This window comes from Microtus pennsylvanicus, chromosome 2 (assembly GCF_037038515.1).
Source record: "Microtus pennsylvanicus isolate mMicPen1 chromosome 2, mMicPen1.hap1, whole genome shotgun sequence".
Taxonomy (NCBI): Eukaryota; Metazoa; Chordata; class Mammalia; order Rodentia; family Cricetidae; genus Microtus; species Microtus pennsylvanicus.
This window is the reverse complement of record NC_134580.1, coordinates 14,575,293-14,595,143: the sequence shown is the minus strand read 5'-3', so window position 1 is coordinate 14,595,143 and position 19,851 is coordinate 14,575,293. Positions and strand designations below refer to the sequence as shown.

Genomic DNA, 19,851 nt, shown 5'->3' with positions numbered 1-19,851 from the left:
ACAGTGTGTAGTGAGCTATATAAACAGACTGCGGTGGCTTTGGCTCTGTGTAAGCAGTAACTCAGCATTCCTGCAGCCAGTGTGTTTGGTAACCCCGTGGTTAGCAGGTGGCTACACAGCTCTTGAAAGAGAAGGCAGTTTTGCCCTTTACAATGCATCTCTTTATCTCCCCTGACCTCATTCTCCATCTGGGGTTTGAGGAAGTCATATAAGGAAGTTTTCTTCTTTTGGATAATCTCATACTAAAATAAAACAATTTGTATTAAGGATCATAATTGTAACTCCTTTTTTTTTTTAAAAAAAAAAAGCTTTTCAAAGATAGATATGAAGGGGCTGGCTCATAGGTTGAGTACATTTAGCTCTTGCAGAGGACTGAAGCTGCCTGTAACTTCAGGTCCAGAGGATCGGATACTCTCCTCTAGCCTCTGTGGACGCCAGCACTCATTCATGTGAACATATATTCAGATGACATGCATGTATATAGTTTTAAAAACGCACAAGAAAAATAGATATAAAGCTGAACATGGTACTCTCCTTCCCTCCTTCTCTCCTTTCCTCCCTTCCCTCCCTCCCTTCCCTCCCTCCTTCTCTCCCTCCCTCCCTCCTTCTCTCCCTCCTTCTTTCCTTCTCTCCTCCCTTCCCTCCCTCCTTCTCTCCCTACCTCCCTCCTTCTCTCCTTCCTTCCCTTTCTCTCTCTCTCTCTCTCTCTCTCTCTCTCTCTTTCTTTCTTTCTTTCTTCCCACAGGGTTTTTGGCCTAGACCTCACTCTGTAGACCGGGCTGGCCTCAAACTCAGAGATCCACCTGCCTCTGCCCCCCAGCATTGCGATTAAAGGTGTGCAGCTTGGTGTTACATCCTTATAATCTAGTACTTGTGAGTTAGAGACAGGAGACTCTGAAGCTCAGTGTCATCCTTAGCTACATACAAGTTCAAAGCCATGTTGGGCTGCATGAGATCCTGCCTCAAAAGCAGACAGGACCTGGAGAGATGGCTCAGTGGTCAAGGGCACTGGCTGCTCTTGCGCAGAACTCGGGTTCAGTTCCCAGCTCCCACACAGTGACTCACAGCGATCTGTAACTCCAGTTTCAGGGGATCCAGTGCTATTTTCTGACCTCCATTGAATGATACACAAATATACATGCAGGCAAAACACCAATATACATAAAATAAAAATAACCTCCAAAAAATCTGTACAAATTTTTAAAACTTAAAAAAACCCAAATTGCATAAATTCACATGAGATAAAACAAATCATTTCGAGAATCACAACAGCATGTGATTCTCTAGTGTCCTCTTCTTTCCAGACCCCAAACGTTTCTCTCATCAGAGACCCGTGGGCTTAGTCACTCTGCCTCCCCCCTCTTGCTCTTGTCTCTGTGGCATTTCCCGTTTGGGTATTTCATGTGACCTTTTGTGTCTGGCACCTTCCCTTTAGAAGAAGGTTTTGAGGTGCTAAGTAACAGTATCTTGGAGACAGAATGAGCATGGAGAGAAGTGGGTGTTATGTTTGGACAGCAGATTTGGAGCTCTGAAGTTTCAGGCGCTCACCACAGTGTTCTTGCTCAGTGTGGGAGGAAGGATCTGCTGGTTGGGGGCTCACAGGCCACACCCTCTGGGGGAACCTTGCCGCCCCAGTACTGGCTAGGGTTCTAGAGGGTCTCGGCAGACAGTCTCCTCACATGTTGGCTGTGGGCTTGTTCGTGGCCGTGGTGGCAGCAGAGAAGGCTGCAAAGCAACTGGGCTGGAGTCTGCTTTCTCTACCTGACTGCTCCCAGCCCCGCTTAACCCCTTAGACCTACAGCAGCTGACCTGGTTCTCTGTGGAGCAAACCAGAGGTCAGAATGGGTGACGGCTTGTCAGCGCCTGAGCCTGAGCTGTCCCCAACCTGGGACCAAATTGTCTGCACATCCAGTTAACTTCTCTGGCACCAACATTCAGATGATTGCCCCACAATGTGCTAATGGTTTGATATTTTTGCTGCCTACGTGTTCCCAGTAGAGAGGTTCAGATGTGTGGGGCATGCCATGTACTCAGCCCTTCCAGAACGTGGGGCTCCGCCTGTCCAGGCTGCAGCAGGAGGCAGACGCTCATGGTGGAAGACTGAGGATGCAGGAGATACACCGTGGGTGGGCAGGTGGCAGTTTTGTCTCTTGAACTCCGTACCCAGTGCTGTGGGGGACTGTGCCTAGGATTCTCATGTCTTTGGGTGGACCAACTCATCCCTATCCCTGAATTCTCAGGAATGGAGCAGCCTACAGGAACTCCTGTTCCTGCCACATCTGCGGAGGGTGTGGAGGTCTAGAACAAGGCCATGCTGGATGTTCAGGAGTTGCCTCTGCTCCATAGCAAGTCATTGTTACGGTCTTCCCCTACAAGTCATTGTCCTTTCGAACACTAAGTGGCATCGTTTATAAAGCCAGCAGTAGGAACAACCTTGGGGCTGCCTTCCCCTGTGACCCAGAGTGTGTATTCTCCCCTCTAAATAAGACAAATGCCTCAGAGGATAATTCTGGAGGTGGGAGTTAGGAAGAAGGGGCAGGCCACCATGCTGGTGGGCCCTGGAGTCTTGGACAAGCCTGGCAGGTGCTGGAAGGTCACCGACAGCAGGGAGATGCCAGGTGACCTGAGGGAGACTATGTGCCGAGGCCTGGCAGTCTCCTCTCAGGGGCACAGGTCGTGGAGGACCCAGGAATAGGGCGGGGGTGGAGCCTGGAAACATTTTAAGTGAAAAAGAGTGTTGAGAGACTCCGCTGTTAAGAGTGATAGTGCTTATCATGGCCAGCTTCCTAAGGCTGGGATACAGGCTTGCCTGAAGAAGTGTGGGACCCAGAACAGGTGTAAGAATGTGAGCAGTGGTAAGTGTGTGTGGAGGCGGGCAGGCAGCAGGCACTAGCAGGGGGCGGGGGCAGGGGTAGGGGTAAAATCGCTTTGGCTGTCTGGGTTTTGGCACAGACTCAGTGGACCAGTAGAAGAAAGTATGTGTGGAGACCCCTGCCTCCAGCTCCAGGGGACAGCCATGGAAAAACAGGATGTGGGTTCCAAATAGGAAGAGATCCTAAGTGTGAGTGAATACAGGTGGGTCAGGAGAGACCAGTGGAAACAGGACCCAGCAGGGGATGGGAGAAAGGGCCACTGGCTCTGTCCTTTGCATCCCTGGCGACAGAGTCCTGCAGCGGCAGACCCCTGTGGCACCCTCCCTGTGCACTGGCTGCAAGGTGAACATAGGTCCTTCCCGAGCCAGCATGGGTGGCCTGCTTTGTCACAGCACCAGTGTGTGGAACTATTCCTGATAGCCTGTGTCTCCATCCTGAGGCTGGGGAGGTGGGGCGCTGTTGCTCCCTACAAATGGAGCAGAAGCAATATTCTCACCGTCACCTGTCCACTTCCTAAGTATTGACTACACCCCGAAACCTCCTGCCACCTTGTCTCATGACATCCAGCTTTTGTTTTCCAGGGAGAAGGGGGAAAGGAAATTAAAATAAAAAAGATGGCCTCAGGGCAGGAGCCAGATAGCACCTGCTGTCTAGTCTCAATCTGGACTCAAAAGCCCTCCCTTCTTGACTCCTGGGAGAGGCACTGAGAGCCACAGTTCCCAGGGTCCTTGTGCCTGTGGAGTCCTGGAGAATAATAGGAACTGGGGACAGGAGCACAGGGTCTGGCTATAATCTGTGGCTGGCTGCGATGTATCTTCCCAAATGCCAAGGCCATTATAGATAAGAGTTAGAAAAGGGACGGGCTTCCACATCCAGTGGGTAGATGGCACTGGCTTCCTCTCAAGCTGTTTGTTCCCAAGGCTTTGTTGTCTAACAGGTCAGCATCTGACCTTTTCTACTCCTAGTCTTCGGCTGTACCAGCTGTTCCATGCACCCTACCTACCGTTGGCAGGGCCTTTAAGTCTAGCAATAGGCGTGGCCCAGCTGGGCATACCCTGCTGTCTGTGCTGCTCTGCCTCACCTGTAGGCGCCCCTTGTGCTCCTGTCCACACTGGTGAGGACCTGTCCCTATGGTTGCTCCCTCCTGCCTTGCATAAGCATCAAAATCCCACAAGGTCAGCAGCATCCAGGGGACGTCCGTCTCCTCCTCTATGGTCTTGCTTCAACTATGACCCTGTTGCCCTGTGGTTGTCTTTTTTTTTCTTTTACGCTTTTTATTTATTCTTCGTGTCTTTCACATCATGCATCTCGATCCCATTCATTTACCCATCCCTTCGTATTTGTCCTCTGCCCTTGCAACCCCTCCCAAAATAAAATAAAATTTAAGAGAAAAATAGAAAATAGAAGGCAGGTGGAAAAGGAAAAATCTCTCCATGGAAGCTGTAGTGTGACACAGAGAGTCATGCAGTAATCCCTTTTGTCCGTATTGAAATCTTTCTGTGCCCTGATAAGCCTCTTTGCCGACACAACAACCCAAATCAGACCAAATCAAACTGATCAGAAAAAGCCCGGTTTAATAGATACAACGCTCCAGATGATTTTTCAGCCCCTCAGAGAAGAGATGGGAAAGGAAGACTGGAAAACCACATATCTGTTTTCTGGAAGGCAATATAAGTACTCTGTCGGGGAGTGGTCTTGAGCACCTCTTGGGGAAGAGTCATTATTTGGCGGACTTTCTGAGATGCAGCAGGTTTTGGAGAAAGAGGTGGGGAGGGGTCTTAGGGTGGAGCTTCCACCTAAACACATCTATTTTTACTTGCAAGTCTTCATTTCAAAGATCTTGTCAGCCGGGTAGTGATGTAGGAGGGTCTTCTGTCTATGTGTTACTTTCATTGGTTAATAAAGAAACTGCCTTGGCCCTTTGATAGGACAGCAGCTTAGATAGGCGGAATAGACAGAACAGAATGCTGGGAGAAAGCCGATTCAGTCAGACGCCATAGCTCTCCTCTCCGAGATTGGATGTAGGTTAAGATCTTTCCCGGTAAGCCACCACCTAGTGTTGCTACACATATTATTAGAAATGGGTTAATCAAGTTGTAAGAATTAGCCAATAAGAGGCTAGAACTAATGGGCCAGGCAGTGTTTAAAAGAATATAATTTGTGTGTTATTATTTTGGGTATAAAGCTAGCCATGCGGGAGCCGGGTGGGAACGAAGCCCGCTGCTCCTCACAACAGGGCAGTGGTGGCACACACCTTTAATCCCAGCACTCAAGAGGCAGAGGCAGGAGGCTCTCTATGAGTTTGAGGCCAGCCTGGTCTACAAGAGCTAGTTTCAGGGCAGTCAACAAAGCAACACAGAAAAACCCTGTCTCGAAAAACAAAAATAAATAAATAGATAAATAAACAAAACAAAAAGCAAAGATCTTGTCATTGGTCTGGTTCAAGGCTGTTGGTTTCTGCTACACTATTGATGTTGGGCCTGCACTGGGACTCCTCTTGGATATCCTGTGTCATGGAGATCCTTCAGCTTTGAGTTTGAAGGACCAGTCCCTTCATACGCTCCTACAGATCATAATTTAGGTGAATGTTGGTGTGGGGCAACTCATAACCCTGGTTCTGGGCCTTGGTAGTTATAGGGTTCGTCAGTCTGCCAGCTCTCTAGGGTCCTCACCACCAGAGCGAGCTTCCCAGCATTGCTCCAGCTAGTTAACTCCTTGCAGCAATGAGCAAGAGTGGGGTCAGTTCTCCTGCTTTCACACCCTCAGGGTTGGCTGTCCCACAGTTGGGCCATCTTGACTAGCTATACTGTGTTGCCTAGGCGAGGTGCAGGGACCACTGTCCGCAGTGCTGCAGCTGTGAGGGGCTTTCTCTCTTCTGCTCTTGTGACCTCAGGGCCATCTCTCCCACCTGCCACCGGCGGTGGGGGGTGACCCCAGGTTTTTATGCGTTCTATGCTAAATAATACTCCCTAATTCATGTCCATCTAGAGTCTCAGATTGGGGCGTTAGCTGAAAACAATCTGCCTTATATGGGATGCAGAGAGCCTTTGTCCAGTGACTGGTGTCCCTGAACAAGGTCCCACTCTGTGACCCCGGATGGTACTTTGTAACCTCTGCTGGTTTCAAACTCATGATATCCCACTGCCTCAGTCTCCCAAGTCCCGGGATTGCAGGGACCCACAGGAACTGGCTCTGCCCACTTGTGGGTTCTGGAATTTGGTTTTAGATCGACAAGGGCAATCATACTGTTGTAAGTTGCTTGGTCACAGTTGTGTCATGGCACTTTGAGGGCAGGGATGTCTTCCTCCCTCTTACTTGCCAGGCTTGCCTGTCACCTTTTCTTCTTTGCATGTCCCTTTCTGTGAAGCAAGTTACATCCTTCCTGGTGGTGGCAGTGATGGCTATACTCTCTGCTTCTTAGCAGGTGACTCGGTGGAGTCACCTGCACTGGGTTCCAAAGCGGTAGCTCTGACTCCTGCTCCCATCCCACACTGGGGGGTCTTTAGATCCCAAAGAGATAGGTCTGCCATCGGGACATAGTTATGGATGCCCTCCATCCTCTTGCCACTGCCCCTCCCCCTATTAGAGGATCAGGCATCAGGCTCTTCCCCTAATTGTGGAGACCTAGAAAGTGCTGGCAAGTATTGAGAGCCCCTGCTGGGTGACACACCACAGCCTAGTGTCCTGCCTTCTTCCTGTTGTCAGAGGCAGCATAATGACATCTGAGAAGCTGGATTGGGCTGCTTGGGGGTGCTGTAGCATCAGGCTGCTTGGGGGTGCTGTAGCATCAGGCTGCTTGAGGTTGCTGCAAAGCCAGTGGCAGCTGTGGTTGACCCCTGCACCACTCTCACAGATGTGGGTGGAGGAAAGTCCTCAGCTCTCGTCTGGGGAGCTGCATAAGCCCAGAACTTTCCAAAAGTCGATCATCTTGACCCTGCACACCCAAACTGGCCGCAGAAAAGCAAACAAGAGAAGGTATGGAGGAGAAAGTTAGCACTCCCGCATCTGTGCATTCAAAGGCTTGAGCAGTGTCAGTCACTCTAAACCATTGGGGCCTGGGGCACAGAGAGCCTGAGAACTGCCACAGCCCAGAGGCTCTGTGCCTGAATGTCATCTGGGATTCTGGGTGGGGACCTGGACAGGAAAACAGTGGGTAAAAATGCGAAGCAAACCTGCGGGCAGTGTATGCTGTGGTTAGTAGGCATTGATATTGGCCCACAAATGACAAGAGCTGTCCTACACTAATGCGTGATGTTGTTAATGGGGAGGGCAGGTGTGTGGTGTTCACAGCCTCTCTCTTCAGACATTTTAAGCAAACCTAACGCAGCACTAGAATAGTTTATTTAAAGTCAGTGGCATAGACAGAACCAGTATCTACGCGGCAGAGAATACCCAGGGTGAGTTCTCCGTGCTCATGAGCAAATGGGATCTTGTTTTATCTTGTGAAAAGTGGTGGTTTCTTCCCTTCTAATACCCTGTTATCTAGATCTGCCCTGTTGAGAGCCCCTGCTGGGAAAACCCGGCTTGTTTTCACTGTGTGGTTGGCTCGTCCTTCATCGCAGTGAAACCTTGGTGATAGGCATGTGGGTTTGTGTCCTGAAGGCAAGGTCAATTGCAGGCTTGACCCACAAACCCAACCCAGACCACTTAAGCCACACACACCTCTGGGCCCAGCCTTGGAGGAAGTTAATATCAGGGCTGGCTGTAAGGCACACCGGTCATGCTTCTAGTCCATCAGTACCAAAAGGTGTTTCTCCAGGTGTGTGTTTGCTTTGTCCCTGGATGAAGATAGGTATCTCCTAGGCTGTGGTTCCTTGTTCTGCTGTGTTTCTTGGTGCTATGCCTTTCTGGACTGCTCCTGTAAGGGCTGAGACTTGGGAGTCCCCACTCCACCCTGGTTCCGAATAACACAATGCACTAGGAGAAAGGAGGTCCGGGCTCTTAGCTTAAAAATCACAGGACCTTTAACAGCCTAGGCCAGGACAAACAAACCACTGTGTGAGTAAAGAATGTTTTGTAACAGCCTGCCACCAAGAAGCGAGCACTGTCCTACTCAAACGGCTGTGACAAAACCAAACCAAACAGCTACGAAAACATGGCTGGGTGGAACAACACCATCTCTGGGTATTGTTCGTGCCTGTGTTAGTGCTGGAGTGGAGGAACCAGCAGGCTCCCATTCTCTGCTGTCCCCCTTCGTCCATACTGGTTTATCCAGGCGTTTCGGGGAATGTTCTAGAAGTATCAGTGCACACAGTACTTGCAGAATGCAACCTGAAAGGTCTTGTTCTAAGGACTCTCAGAGGCAGACAGTGGAAATAAGTGAGAATGTGGCCACTCCCGAACAAGGAGCAAAAGCGGGGACGTGAGGTTCGGAGGGGTGTTCAGCATGGAGACCCCAAGAAGATACTTAGCAAGAAAGCACCCCAGTGAGGGACAGGTGTGGTCAGAGGGTACTCAGTGAGGTGCAGGTAGCTGAGACCTGGGTGGGGAGGGAGAAGCCGGTGGATGATGAACACAGCAGTCCAGGTAAAAAAAAAAATCAGGACATACACCAAGTCCCTGAGGCGGATTGAGTGACGGCAAGATGACAGGAGGTGTCACTATGGTGATGAGGGAGGGCCGTGGGCACAGAGTGTGAAGTACCGTAGGTGGGGTTTTGGGAATGGATTTTATTCCAGGTGTCATTAGCAACCGCAGGGAAGTGGGGTGATGTAGCTGCATTTTAAGACATTCACCGTGACAGGTGTGGGGATGATGGTGGAGAAAAACTGAGGCAGGCAGATCTGGAGATGGGTGAACCCTACCCGTAGCCTAGTGATACCCCTGGGTTATAATCAGCCTTTAAAAAATTTTTAAATTTTGTTAAATACACTGAAATCATACATCTTAGAGTCATTAGGAATGCTCACATTCTATTAAAATTTTATTTTCTGTGTATGGGTGTCTTGCCTGCATGTAGATATGTGTACCACATGTGTGCCTGGTGCTCACAGGGCCAGACAGAGGTGTAGATTCCCCTAGAAGTGTGGCATTATAGATGGTTGTGAGCCGCTGTGTTGGTACTGGGAACAGAATCCAGGTCCTCTGCAAGAGCAGCCACTGCTTTTAAACCCTGAGACATCTGTCTAGCCCCATTACATCCTTCCTCTAATTAAAAAAATTTTTGAGAGAGACTATGAATGGGAATGTGTGAGTATCCGGGCTTATACAGCTTGCATGTGGAGGTCAGGTCACCATGAGGAGTCAGCGCCTCTGGTATGCTGCGTGGGTCCCTGGGGATCAAATGCAAGATGTCAGCTTCAGCGCGTGTCTTTCAGTCTCAAACCTCTGTCTTCAGACTCCTAGGTGTACCTCAAACCTGAGAAACACATGTGGTAGGGTGGGTGAGGATCCTTGTGCTCCAGACAGCCAAGAGTCTAAGATAGGCCAGGGAAATAGTCCACTTCGCAAGTGTTTCTCAGGTTTGAGGTACACCTAGGAGGCAAGGAGAAACCACTTGGGTAGAGCCCTTCACTGATGTCCTGTGTCTAGGAGCCACCAGTTTCCCTGGGTGTCTTGGGCATCCCAGTGGCCTGTCCCTTGCATACCTGTCTCCTGATTCTTGGCTAGAGGTTTATGTGCTTAGGTTCACAACTGAAGTCGTCTTTTCATTTGGTTTCGGAATTCTAGGTACCTAGCCTCATGGTGTGTTTCCAGCACTGGAAGAGATTCAGTGTCTGTCATTGTGTGACCTTCTGTTTCCTGAGGAAGAAGGAGATTATTATGGCTCCCAGTTTGAGGGACTCTCAGTCCATCAGAGTGGGGAAGGCATGATTGACAGGAGGCACCAGCATTGGCCAGTAAATAGGAGGTGACTGGTCACGTAGTATCTGCAGTCAGCAAGGAGAGATGAAAGCTGGTGTTTGGCTTCCGCCCCCCTCTTGCCTCCTGTTTTTAGGGTGAACCTTCCCTCCTGTGTTAATTTAATCTAGGTAATCCTTCTTACACATACCATCACTGACTCCCATGATTTTAGGTAGTGTCAAGTTGACAATATAAGAACCACAAGTTCACCCCCATCAATCTGACACCCAAAACATCACTTTAAACCCAGAACCTTTGACTCCTGTCCCCCACAGGCAAAAATGCATTCAACCCAACTTCAAAAGTCCCCATAGTCTTGGACAGCTCCAACATGGTATGAAAGTGAAAAGTACAGAGTCTCTTTTGAGACTCAGGTAACCTCTTGACTCTAACCTCCCGTTAGAGTTACACTAAACTCAGTTTCCTGTGTGGTATCCTAGAGCCTCCTTGTAGGGATTCCAGCTCTGCCACATGTTCCCTGGCCTCAGACACTTTCTGGAGCCGTGGCTCAAATCTCTGTGACCTCTTCTCTCTTGCTCCTGTCATACCCACGTGTAGGACAATGGTCTTCTACCTTGTACAGATTTGTTACCTGTATTTTAATAAAATGCTGATTGGCCAGTAGCCAGGCAGGAAGTAATATAGGTGGGGCAATGAGAACAGGAGAATTCTGGGAAAAGGAAAGATTTCTTTTGCAGTAGTAACACAGACACAGAGGAAGCAAGATGAGAATACCTCACTGATAAAAGTACCAAACCACATAGCTAACATAGACAAGGATAATGGGCTAACATAAGTTATAAAAGTTAACAAGAAGCCTAGCTAGGGGCTGGAGAGATGGCTCAGAGGTTAAGAGCACTGACTGTTCTTCCAGAGGCCCTAAGTTCAGTTCCCAGCAACACGTGGTGGCTCACAACCATCTGTAATGAGATCTGGTGCCCACTTTTGGCATGTAGATGGAACACTGTAATAAATTTTAAATAAAAAAAGAAAAATGTTTTTAAAAAAAGAAGCCTGAGATAATAAGCCAACTAGTTTATGATTAATGTAGATCTCTGTGTGTTTCTTTGGGACTGAATGGCTGCAGGGACCAGGTGGGACAGAAACCTCTGTCAACACCCATAAAAACCAACACCTTGTAGACAATGCTGCAAAGTTCTGCTTCCAGTGAGGAATTGAATTTGGCTTCTTGGACCATAGTTGCATTGGTCTTTCTGTGCTGATGAGTTCAAAGGGAAGCAGTCCGTCAGTGGGGATGGGGAAAGGTGGTCCTATTGCATTGGCAGTTATGAAATGGTTACAGATGAAGCTCTTAGTACCCTCGTAAGGCAGTGTTTATCTAGCATTCCTGCGTGCTGGCCATGTAAAGATACAAATAGATAAGGCAAAGATAAATTAAGCCATGACAGGGCACATTGAGAAGAGCTGTTCCCTGGTGGCGCCAGTGTTCACCTGCTGGTGGGTTTGAGCTAAGATGGTTGGGATAATGGGAAGAATTGTTGTGGGTAGAGAGGAGGTTAGGGCAGGGTGAGCTGTCCATGTTGGGATGGGGTTGAGTGGGTACAGTCGGGATCCCAGATCTCACATGGCTGGAGTAAATGTGTGAACTTGGGAGTCCTGGGTGTTAAGGGGCTGAATCGTCCTGGTTCCCGGAGTACCCTGTTCTGTGGTTTTGGACCACTGAGTGTTTCGATAAGAAAAGGGCACACTGGGAGCTGTAATGATTTGGGATGGTGTGTGTGGGCAGTAGTATCGAGGTCAAGGTGGGGAGTGAGAATGGGGGTACCCAGCCTGGCTTCTCCCTTGCTGAGTGTATCTAAGGCTGTTCTTGGTGTGGGTTTGTAGGCTCCTTTGCTGTCTTGGGCATCCTAATGACCCCAGGTCTCCTTGTGTCCCACAGATGGCATCCACAGTGTCACGGCTCTCTGCACTTTGCGGGTAACCATCATCACAGATGACATGCTGACCAACAGCATCACCGTCCGCCTAGAGAACATGTCACAGGAGAAGTTCCTGTCCCCGCTGCTATCCCTCTTTGTAGAAGGCGTGGCCACAGTACTGTCCACCACCAAGGATGACATCTTCGTCTTCAACATCCAGAATGACACAGACGTCAGCTCCAACATCCTGAACGTGACCTTCTCAGCGCTGCTTCCTGGTGGCGCTCGTGGCCGCTTCTTCCCATCCGAGGACCTGCAGGAGCAGATATACCTCAACCGGACACTGTTGACCACCATCTCTGCCCAGCGCGTGCTGCCCTTTGATGACAACATCTGCCTGCGGGAGCCCTGTGAGAACTACATGAAGTGTGTGTCCGTGCTCAGGTTCGACAGCTCGGCACCCTTCATCAGCTCTACCACGGTGCTCTTCCGACCCATCCATCCCATCACTGGCCTGCGCTGCCGCTGTCCCCCGGGCTTCACCGGGGACTACTGCGAGACTGAAATTGACCTTTGCTACTCCAGCCCATGTGGAGCCAACGGCCGGTGCCGGAGCCGAGAGGGTGGCTACACTTGCGAGTGCTTTGAGGACTTTACTGGTGAGTGTCGGGAGCGTGGGGATGGACTAGCAGGGGCTGACCTGTACTTTGCACAGAGGTTCACAGTGCACATGTGAAGTGTGAGGGTTTCCTGTGAGTCCCAAGAGGCATGATGTTAGAAGACAGGTCCCTGGGCACAAGTGTCAGCTCTGCGCATTTTAAGGTGGCCTTAGGTGGCAGTTTCCTTAGCTAGCAAGGGAAGCTGCTGGCTGCCGTCCTCCCAGGCCTCATTCATCTTCTCTGGGGGGCTTGTGTCACCCTCTTCATGAGGACTTTAGGAGGGAGGCTCTAGGTGAGACCTGCTGTTGACATCCAAATGCATCAGATACCATGTTTACCTCTAAGTGGGTTCTGTTGTTTTGAGACATGGTCTGGCCCCCACGCTGAGCTTCGCTTTGAAATCATGGCAATCCATCAACCTCAGCTAGCTGTGAGTGGCTTTAAAGTTAAAGCCCCTTGATTCTAGATTTCCAGTTTAACTGGTTAGTGCAAAACTGTGCTGCCAGGGTAGAAATCGTGAACCTTTAACCGCCTGGGTCCTGAAAGAAGCTAGCAGTTTTAGTCATGCCTCGTTGCCGCAAAGACTGGTTCACCTTCCTCCGCCTCTCAAGATGCTCTTAGCTCAGCATGTCCTGACCAGTCTTGAAGACCAGCCTCTCCAAATGCAGTCAACGATTGCTTTAACCATAAGGAGGCAGCCGTGGAGAGCGGTTTACAATGGCATTGCGCACCCACAGATCTTGTTCTGGTCCTTGGTCTCCTGTAATGTACAGTTACATTCCATTTGGAAAGCCAGTTCCCATAGGTTCGATGGTGAACAGATCATCTTTCTGGAAGGCTCTCTGGGGATTAGGTGGAACTTGATTTGCACTGGAAGTGACTTGGAGATTCTTCTGTCTGTAATTAAGGACTTTAGTATGGACACCCGAGGGTCCTCTAGTATGGGAATCTTATCTGCATATAGCACAGCATTAATTGCACTGGAGGTTTTAGGGGTGCATGTGGAGCAGGGAGAGAGGGAGATCTAGGTAGCGAGAATAGAAGTGGGTATCTGTGGTCTTATGCATCTGAAGAGGAAGGGACGTCACTTGGAGAATTTCACAGCGCGTGAGTTGAGCTGCCCGGTTGGCCCATTGGCATCTCAAGTTGGTTATTGTCTGGGAACGTGGAGGAGGGAGAAGGACATTTGGCTGCCCACCCCTGTTCTGTTCCCCTCCCTGTCTGTGGCTGACTGCCAACAGGATGTGGGCAGTTCTTCCTGCTGTCTGGCATGTGCTGATCCCAGATTCTTGCCTCTCAGGTGCCTGGTGGTGAGCAGGAAGGAAGGCAGAGGCCTAGGAGATTCTCTAATTGTCGGTGTGCACCTGAAGTGCTGGGGAAAATGTGTGTGTGCACACGCATGCATGTTTGGGGGGGGTCTCTCCTCCTCTGCCTCTCCTCCTTGCTCTGAATTTAGCCAAGCTAATTTTTCTGTACTACCAACAGGACACAGGGTAGTCATACCCTTCCTACCCCCGACCCCAGGCTTCAGTGGGCATCTATCTCTTTGGAGGTCTTATGAGACCCAGCTAGCTGCATGGTCAGCTCCCTCCTGACAGAGAAGCTTGAGGGTGAGGCAGCTTATTCCCCAGTCCCTCCCTGTCATCTGGCCCTGTGTGGAATGATTTGTAAACTCTCAGACAGAGACGCTGAGGCCACCGTTGTAGGGAAGATTGGTGCCCTCCAGGGAGTAAACACCGCCCTTCTTCATCATGCCCATTCTTGCCACAGACATTTACTGCACCGAGCACCTGCTGCCGATATTTGCAGAGTGCTTGCTGTCTGCCAGAGCAGTGTTCAGTCGGACTCTACCCTATCTCTGTGGACGAGCACTCAGTCACTTGGTGCGTTCTCTTTCACTGATATTTAGGACTTTCCCTTCCCACCTTTCGTCATCTGCAGGGTGACATGTGACAGCTTCCAGGCTTCATCCCAGGGGCTACCATTAGTTGACCTGTTAGAGGTCCTCAGGGGATGATATGACAGTGCTGGGGCAGGTAAGTAAGGCCGCGGTGGCTCTGTGGACCTTCAGATCCCCGGCAATGATGGTTGAGCCGTTGGGTGCAGCCAACTGACTTCCGAAGCTCTCAGGTGTCCTCTTCATCAGCAAAGTCATTTCTAGAAGGACGGTAAAGGGACGGTGGCCACATCCATCATCTCAGTGAGATGTGGTGATTGACGTGAGGTTAATTTGATTCTCTTTGGGTACTGGAAAACATCATGCTATTTCCCCTGAGATAAAACTAATTAAGAGTGATTACGTCTCCTCGATTCCCTTCCTTCCCTCTCCTCCGTGTTGCCTTTGAAGCACTCTCTTTTCTGCATGGAGGTAATTGTGCTCATTTCTTCACGATGAAAGCAACGCTGTCGTCATGCAGCTTTAATTTCTTGCTCCCCGGTAAGCTGAGCTGGAGCTCTAGGCCTCTGCACGGTGAGGTTGGAATTGGCCCAAGAGTGCTGGGAGCCCTTGACTTCCTGTGTCGTGGGACAGGAGGCTCAGGAGCATGAGCTGGCAGAAGGAAGGCATCAATTAATTTCAGGGAAAGCTCTCTGAATTCGCCAGGGAGCGTATTCCAGATAGCTCTCCTGAATTTCTGAAACCATCCTGGCTTTAGAGGTGTGCCCGGCTCAGGGCACCTGGATCCCGTGGTGTTTGTAAGGCGAAGGGAGCTGCTGGCCCCTTATGGTGTGTCCCTGAAGCTACAGCTCTGCATTGCCACCAGGGTTGGGTTCAGCAACTATCTCATAGTTGGAAAGGAATGAGACAAGAAGATTTCAGACCTGGGCTCTGGATGCATATTAGGTAGCCCCTTAATTTCTCAGTCCCAACTGGTAAGATGGCCCAGTGGGTAAAGGCACTTGCTGCAGCCAAGTCTAAGGACCGGAATTTGATCTCTTGTAGAAGGGATGAACCAACTCCTACAAGTTTTCCTCTGACCTCCACACCTGCCCCACGCCATAAATAAATAAAAAATAATTTCTCAAGCCTGTAAACAATTACAAGCTTATTTCCTTCCACGCTTGGCCTCTCAGTCTTCATTTGAGGGACACTGTGTTTTGTTTTTTTTTCTAAATACTTTTGTGTACGTGGCCATGAACTCCCATGTTGACCCCCATCTTCCAGCTTCCTCACCTGCCGTCTTCCTGTCCATCTACATCTACCCTTTGTATGTCCCCTGAATCCGCTGTCCCCTGCCCTAGGAAGGTTCTAGAAGGTTTTCTTGTACTTTCTCATTAGAAACCGTTTGGTTTCTTCCTTAAACTTCACACGTGTCCTCTTTATTTGCTGCTCCACTGTCCCATAAGGTAGACTCCCTCATCCTCATGTCTGTCCCCAGCCAGCAATGACTTGGAGCTCATTCCTAGCGAGCACTTCATATTCTTTGGTAGAAAGCTGTTTCCCGCCCTGAGGGCTGTGGCCCTAGAACTCCAAAGGCCTCTTCCTTGCTCTCCACACCCAGGTTTTGCTGGCCTTCCGGTATCTGCTGGCCTCTCTCAACACAGCCCCTTGTATCTCAAGTGGAAGCCTCCGTCCATCCCCCCCCCAGGTTTCCTAAATTTGCCTTCCTACCCCCTGTGTGTCTGCGTAGTAACCTCCCTCTACTGTGTGAGATCTATGGGGATACATGCGGATGGGACCCTGGAGGTAGAGCAACCTCTCCTCCACAAGGCTGGAGACATGCCCTTGCACCTGCCATTTGTCATATGCAACAAAGGTGTTGCTCTGACCTTAGTGGGAAGAGACAGGATCCTGTCTGTTCCATGTCCCTTCCCAGTCATTAAGGTCCTTCCTACCTTTGGGTTTCAGGCCTATATATGATCAAGCTCCAAATTTAGTTGGGACCCACTACTGCAGGCTCCTGGGTATTTCTAGGATGTCTCCCCTTCTCGTCTCTCCCTCTCCTTCTCCTTCTCTCCTTTCTTTAGGGAGAACTGGGAATAGCTACCTAACCATCACAGATCAACATCTCCCCTGGGGAACATTCCGGAATGACAGCTTTGATGTTAGCAGGAGGGATAGTCAGCTGAGTCCAGGTCTGCGAGGGGCGGGATGGTTGCTATCCCAACTAAAGCTAGCCTTGGGTGTCCTTCCCAGAAGTATTCATGGGTGAAACTTCTTTGTTAGGGTCAAGTTCATTCTTGACCCCTATTTGATCCCCGTTCTTAGGATGCCCCCGCCCCCACCTCTCGCTGCTTGTCCTCAGTCAGCGTGTTTCAGCAAATCCAAGCAAATGGTGCTTGCACAGCTGCCGAGCACAAAGCCGCAGCCCTGGGCCATGAGCTCGCCTCTGCCCCCCATAGTAGCGATGGGTGTAGAACTTGGGGAACCCTCAATGGCACTCACTTTGAACTTTGTAACAGCTCCCCTAGCACCTTCACACTTGCTGTAAGAGTCTGCTCAGACTGCGGGGCCCTCCAAGGCCTCCTGAAGCTGAGGACGTCTTATGTAGGTTCAGGGCCTGAAATACTTGACGCAAGAGCCCAGCCACCTGTCTGCTTGTGGGAACAACCTTAAAGTAGTTGCTGGACCTCCTCTGCCCTTGTTATAAATATAGATATTATCCAGCTCCACTGTTGTTTGAGATAGAGTGCTGGTGTCCCTGTCACCATGGAGTACACTAACATACCAGGTGTCACCATCAAACAGTTCCATGCTGTGTGGCGTATTGCTCCTGAGCTGTGTCCTGGTCCTGCAGGGGGCCACCTCCTTGAGCACAGGGAGGAAGGCGCCCAGTGGACTGAAATCTACAGGGTACACCTCATCTGCACGGGGAGTAGATCCCAACACTCTGACATTAGTCCCTAATGTGGGGGATAATTTTCAGTTAAAGCGAGAATCATTTCACTGCCTGTAATTAAAATCTCAGCTAGAGCAGCGAACCCTTTCAAACTTTGGGAGAAGATGTTATGTTTTCTTCTCGTCGTTGCGCACCCACCTGCTGCTCTGGCTCTTTCCACAGTGTGGGTTGCAACACGCCGCCTTTCTCTTCTGTGCTGTCCTGAAGCTGAGTGTTATTGCACTTCCGGGTGACCTGGTTTTTCACTAAGACTTGTCCTTAGGGATCCAGGTGTGGGCAGATTCAGCCTGGACGCTCCTGTGAACTTTAACCCCCAAAGCCAGGGTGAAGGAAAACGTAATGTCTTCCCTTAAGTCTGAAAGGGTTCACTGCTCTAGTTGAGATTTTAAATACAGCCAGTGTAATGATTCTTACTTTAATTGATAATTATCCCCTACACATCATGGCAAGTGTCAGGCATAGCTGACTGGCCACCAGGATGATCCCCTGACTCTCCCCATGTCCTCTTGTGGGTGCTATTAACAGAACTCTCAGATTGAGCATCCCTAACCCAAAGTTTGAAGTCCAGAATGTTCCAAAAATTCAAAACTTTGCATGCACCAACACGATGTCAAAGTGGAAAATTCCACATCTGACCTCACGTGATGGGTTGCAGTCAGAATGCAGGTGTGTTTAAAAATTTGTATAAAATGACCTGGAGGCTACATGTAAAAGGTATACATGAACAATAAACGAATTTTGTGTTTAGACTTGGTGCCCATCCATGAGATCTCATTAAGTATATGCAGATGTTCTAAAATTTAAAAAAAAAAAAAAGTCTGAAATCTAAAACCTGATTCCAGGCATGCTGTCTTCCCTTTTTTGGATCAAAGTCCTTTGGGGGCTAAAGGTTGACGCTTGAACTCATGATCCTCCTGCCTCAGTCTCCTGAGTGCTGGGATTTCAGACCTGTGCTGCCACACTTACCCTTCCAGGTATTTTGGATAAGGGATTAGCACAGGTGAATTAAGACGATCGAGCCATAGTCCTTGATGGTTCTGAGGCCACTGTCGAGATGTGCCCAGAGAGCTGCAGCACCCAGAGGTCGCAGGGGCCAGCGCTTCCTGCCTCTTCTCAGCTTCTCCGTGCCTTAGCCTACAACTGTATTCCTGCAGGGTCTGACTCTTCACAGTGCCTGCTTCCCGTGCCTTGTGCTTCTCTCTTCCGCGGACATCAGCCACTGGACTAATGCATCCCCAATCCAACACGGCCACCTCTGAACTTGGCTTTACCTACAAGAGCCTAGAGCCAAATAAGGACCTCCTCTCTGGCACCAGACATGGGCAGCATTACTGTTACTGTGGAGAAAATAGCTCACTATGCCCCGGGATACCTCCTGCTTCTTACTCACATGCCTGTCAAGCATCTATCTGGGTCAGGGGCATTCCTGCTAAGAAGCAGTTTCCCCCTAGCATCGCTTTCCTCAGGGGTCCTACCAGAAGGCAAGAGTGGACTGAGGGCTAGCAATCAGCTTGCAGATGGTCAAGGCAAGAGGGAGTAAGGCAATAGGGAAGGGACTGGCCAGTCTGTGCTGAGACCTTAGGAGGCCCTGCACTGGGTGTCTCTGCCGTTGGTGAGATGGGGCCTAGCTTCCCTCCTCTTGGGAAGTGTGGGTGTCTCTGTATCACTTGCTGTTTGTGCCAGAGGGCTGCAGGTCATTGCAGATGGACTCACTTGAGGATGTGGAGGGAGCCAGGCTCTAAACTGAAGGTTCGGCCAGTCTGCCTCCTCTTGGAGGCTCCCACGGGGAGTCTGCTTCCCTTCCAGCATCTAGAACCACCTGCGGTGCCCTTCACCTCCTCTGCCCTTGCATCCCACGCTCTGACTTCCCGACCTGCCTCCCACGGGATCCTGTGATTGCTTCGTCTCTTCTCCCGGTAATCCAGCTGACCTGGCCCTCAATGTGTCCCATCTGCAGAGTGCCTTTTGCAGTATAGAGACCCAGTTCTCAGGCATTGGGTGGCATCTTCTTTGGGTCCATAATTTTGTGACTACTACCTCTGGCCTTAACAGCCCCTGGTACCCACTGGACTGTCAATAAAAAACTTGCTAAGGGCATAGGAGAGCTAGCAGACCCGCGAAAAGTCTAAAGAGCTTGGCTCTTGTCTCCACACCGCCACCCCCTGTTTTAATGTCACTGTGGAACTCTGGTCATCAAGCTTTTCTGGAGAAACTGAGCCTCTGACCTGAGCGGTGACCCTAAAGGACTTTAGGGAATGCATCCCTCTGCCTTTCTCCGCCCCATTCATTTTCCCCATAGCATCAGACAAAGCCCCTCTGTCTTGCCTGGGACCACAAGGGCCAGAGCAAGAGCTATGAAGGCATTGACTCCAAGCAAGAAGTTTGCACAAGACCTGTTCAAGGGAGGTCTCCTGGGCACACCACTGTGTGTGTGTGGGGGGGGGGTATCCCATGCTGAAGGGGGTCTTCAGCATCCCCGCTGGGGCTGGGTACATGGTCCTGAGGAGCTACACACTATAGTGTCCTCCTCAGGCCAGACATTTGTGTGAGTGCACATGTGTGTGTGTGTGCCTGTGTATCCATATCCGTCTGTGTGCTGGTAGTTCTGTCTGTGGGGGCCGTCCGTAGAGTTTCCAGTTGGCTGTAATTCAGACTCCCAATCGGATCCCCACAATCACAGGACAAAGCCCCTCTACCCGTTCACTCCTTCCCAGTCTCAAGGTCTTCCTTCCCCGTCCCCTCCTTTCCTTTTGCCTCT

General features: G+C 50.2%; 1 protein-coding gene across 4 annotated transcripts in view; it reads left to right on the top strand.

Moving 5' to 3' along the window:
- Celsr1 (cadherin EGF LAG seven-pass G-type receptor 1) overlaps nucleotides 1-19,851 on the top strand; it is a 135,412-nt gene that overhangs the window by 47,120 nt on the left and 68,441 nt on the right. For all 4 annotated transcript variants that reach the window (XM_075960259.1, XM_075960257.1, XM_075960258.1 and 1 more), the window contains exon 2: nucleotides 11,617-12,255. In XM_075960259.1, the coding sequence (XP_075816374.1) occupies nucleotides 11,617-12,255 (639 nt within the window). The remainder of the gene's footprint in view (nucleotides 1-11,616; nucleotides 12,256-19,851) is intronic.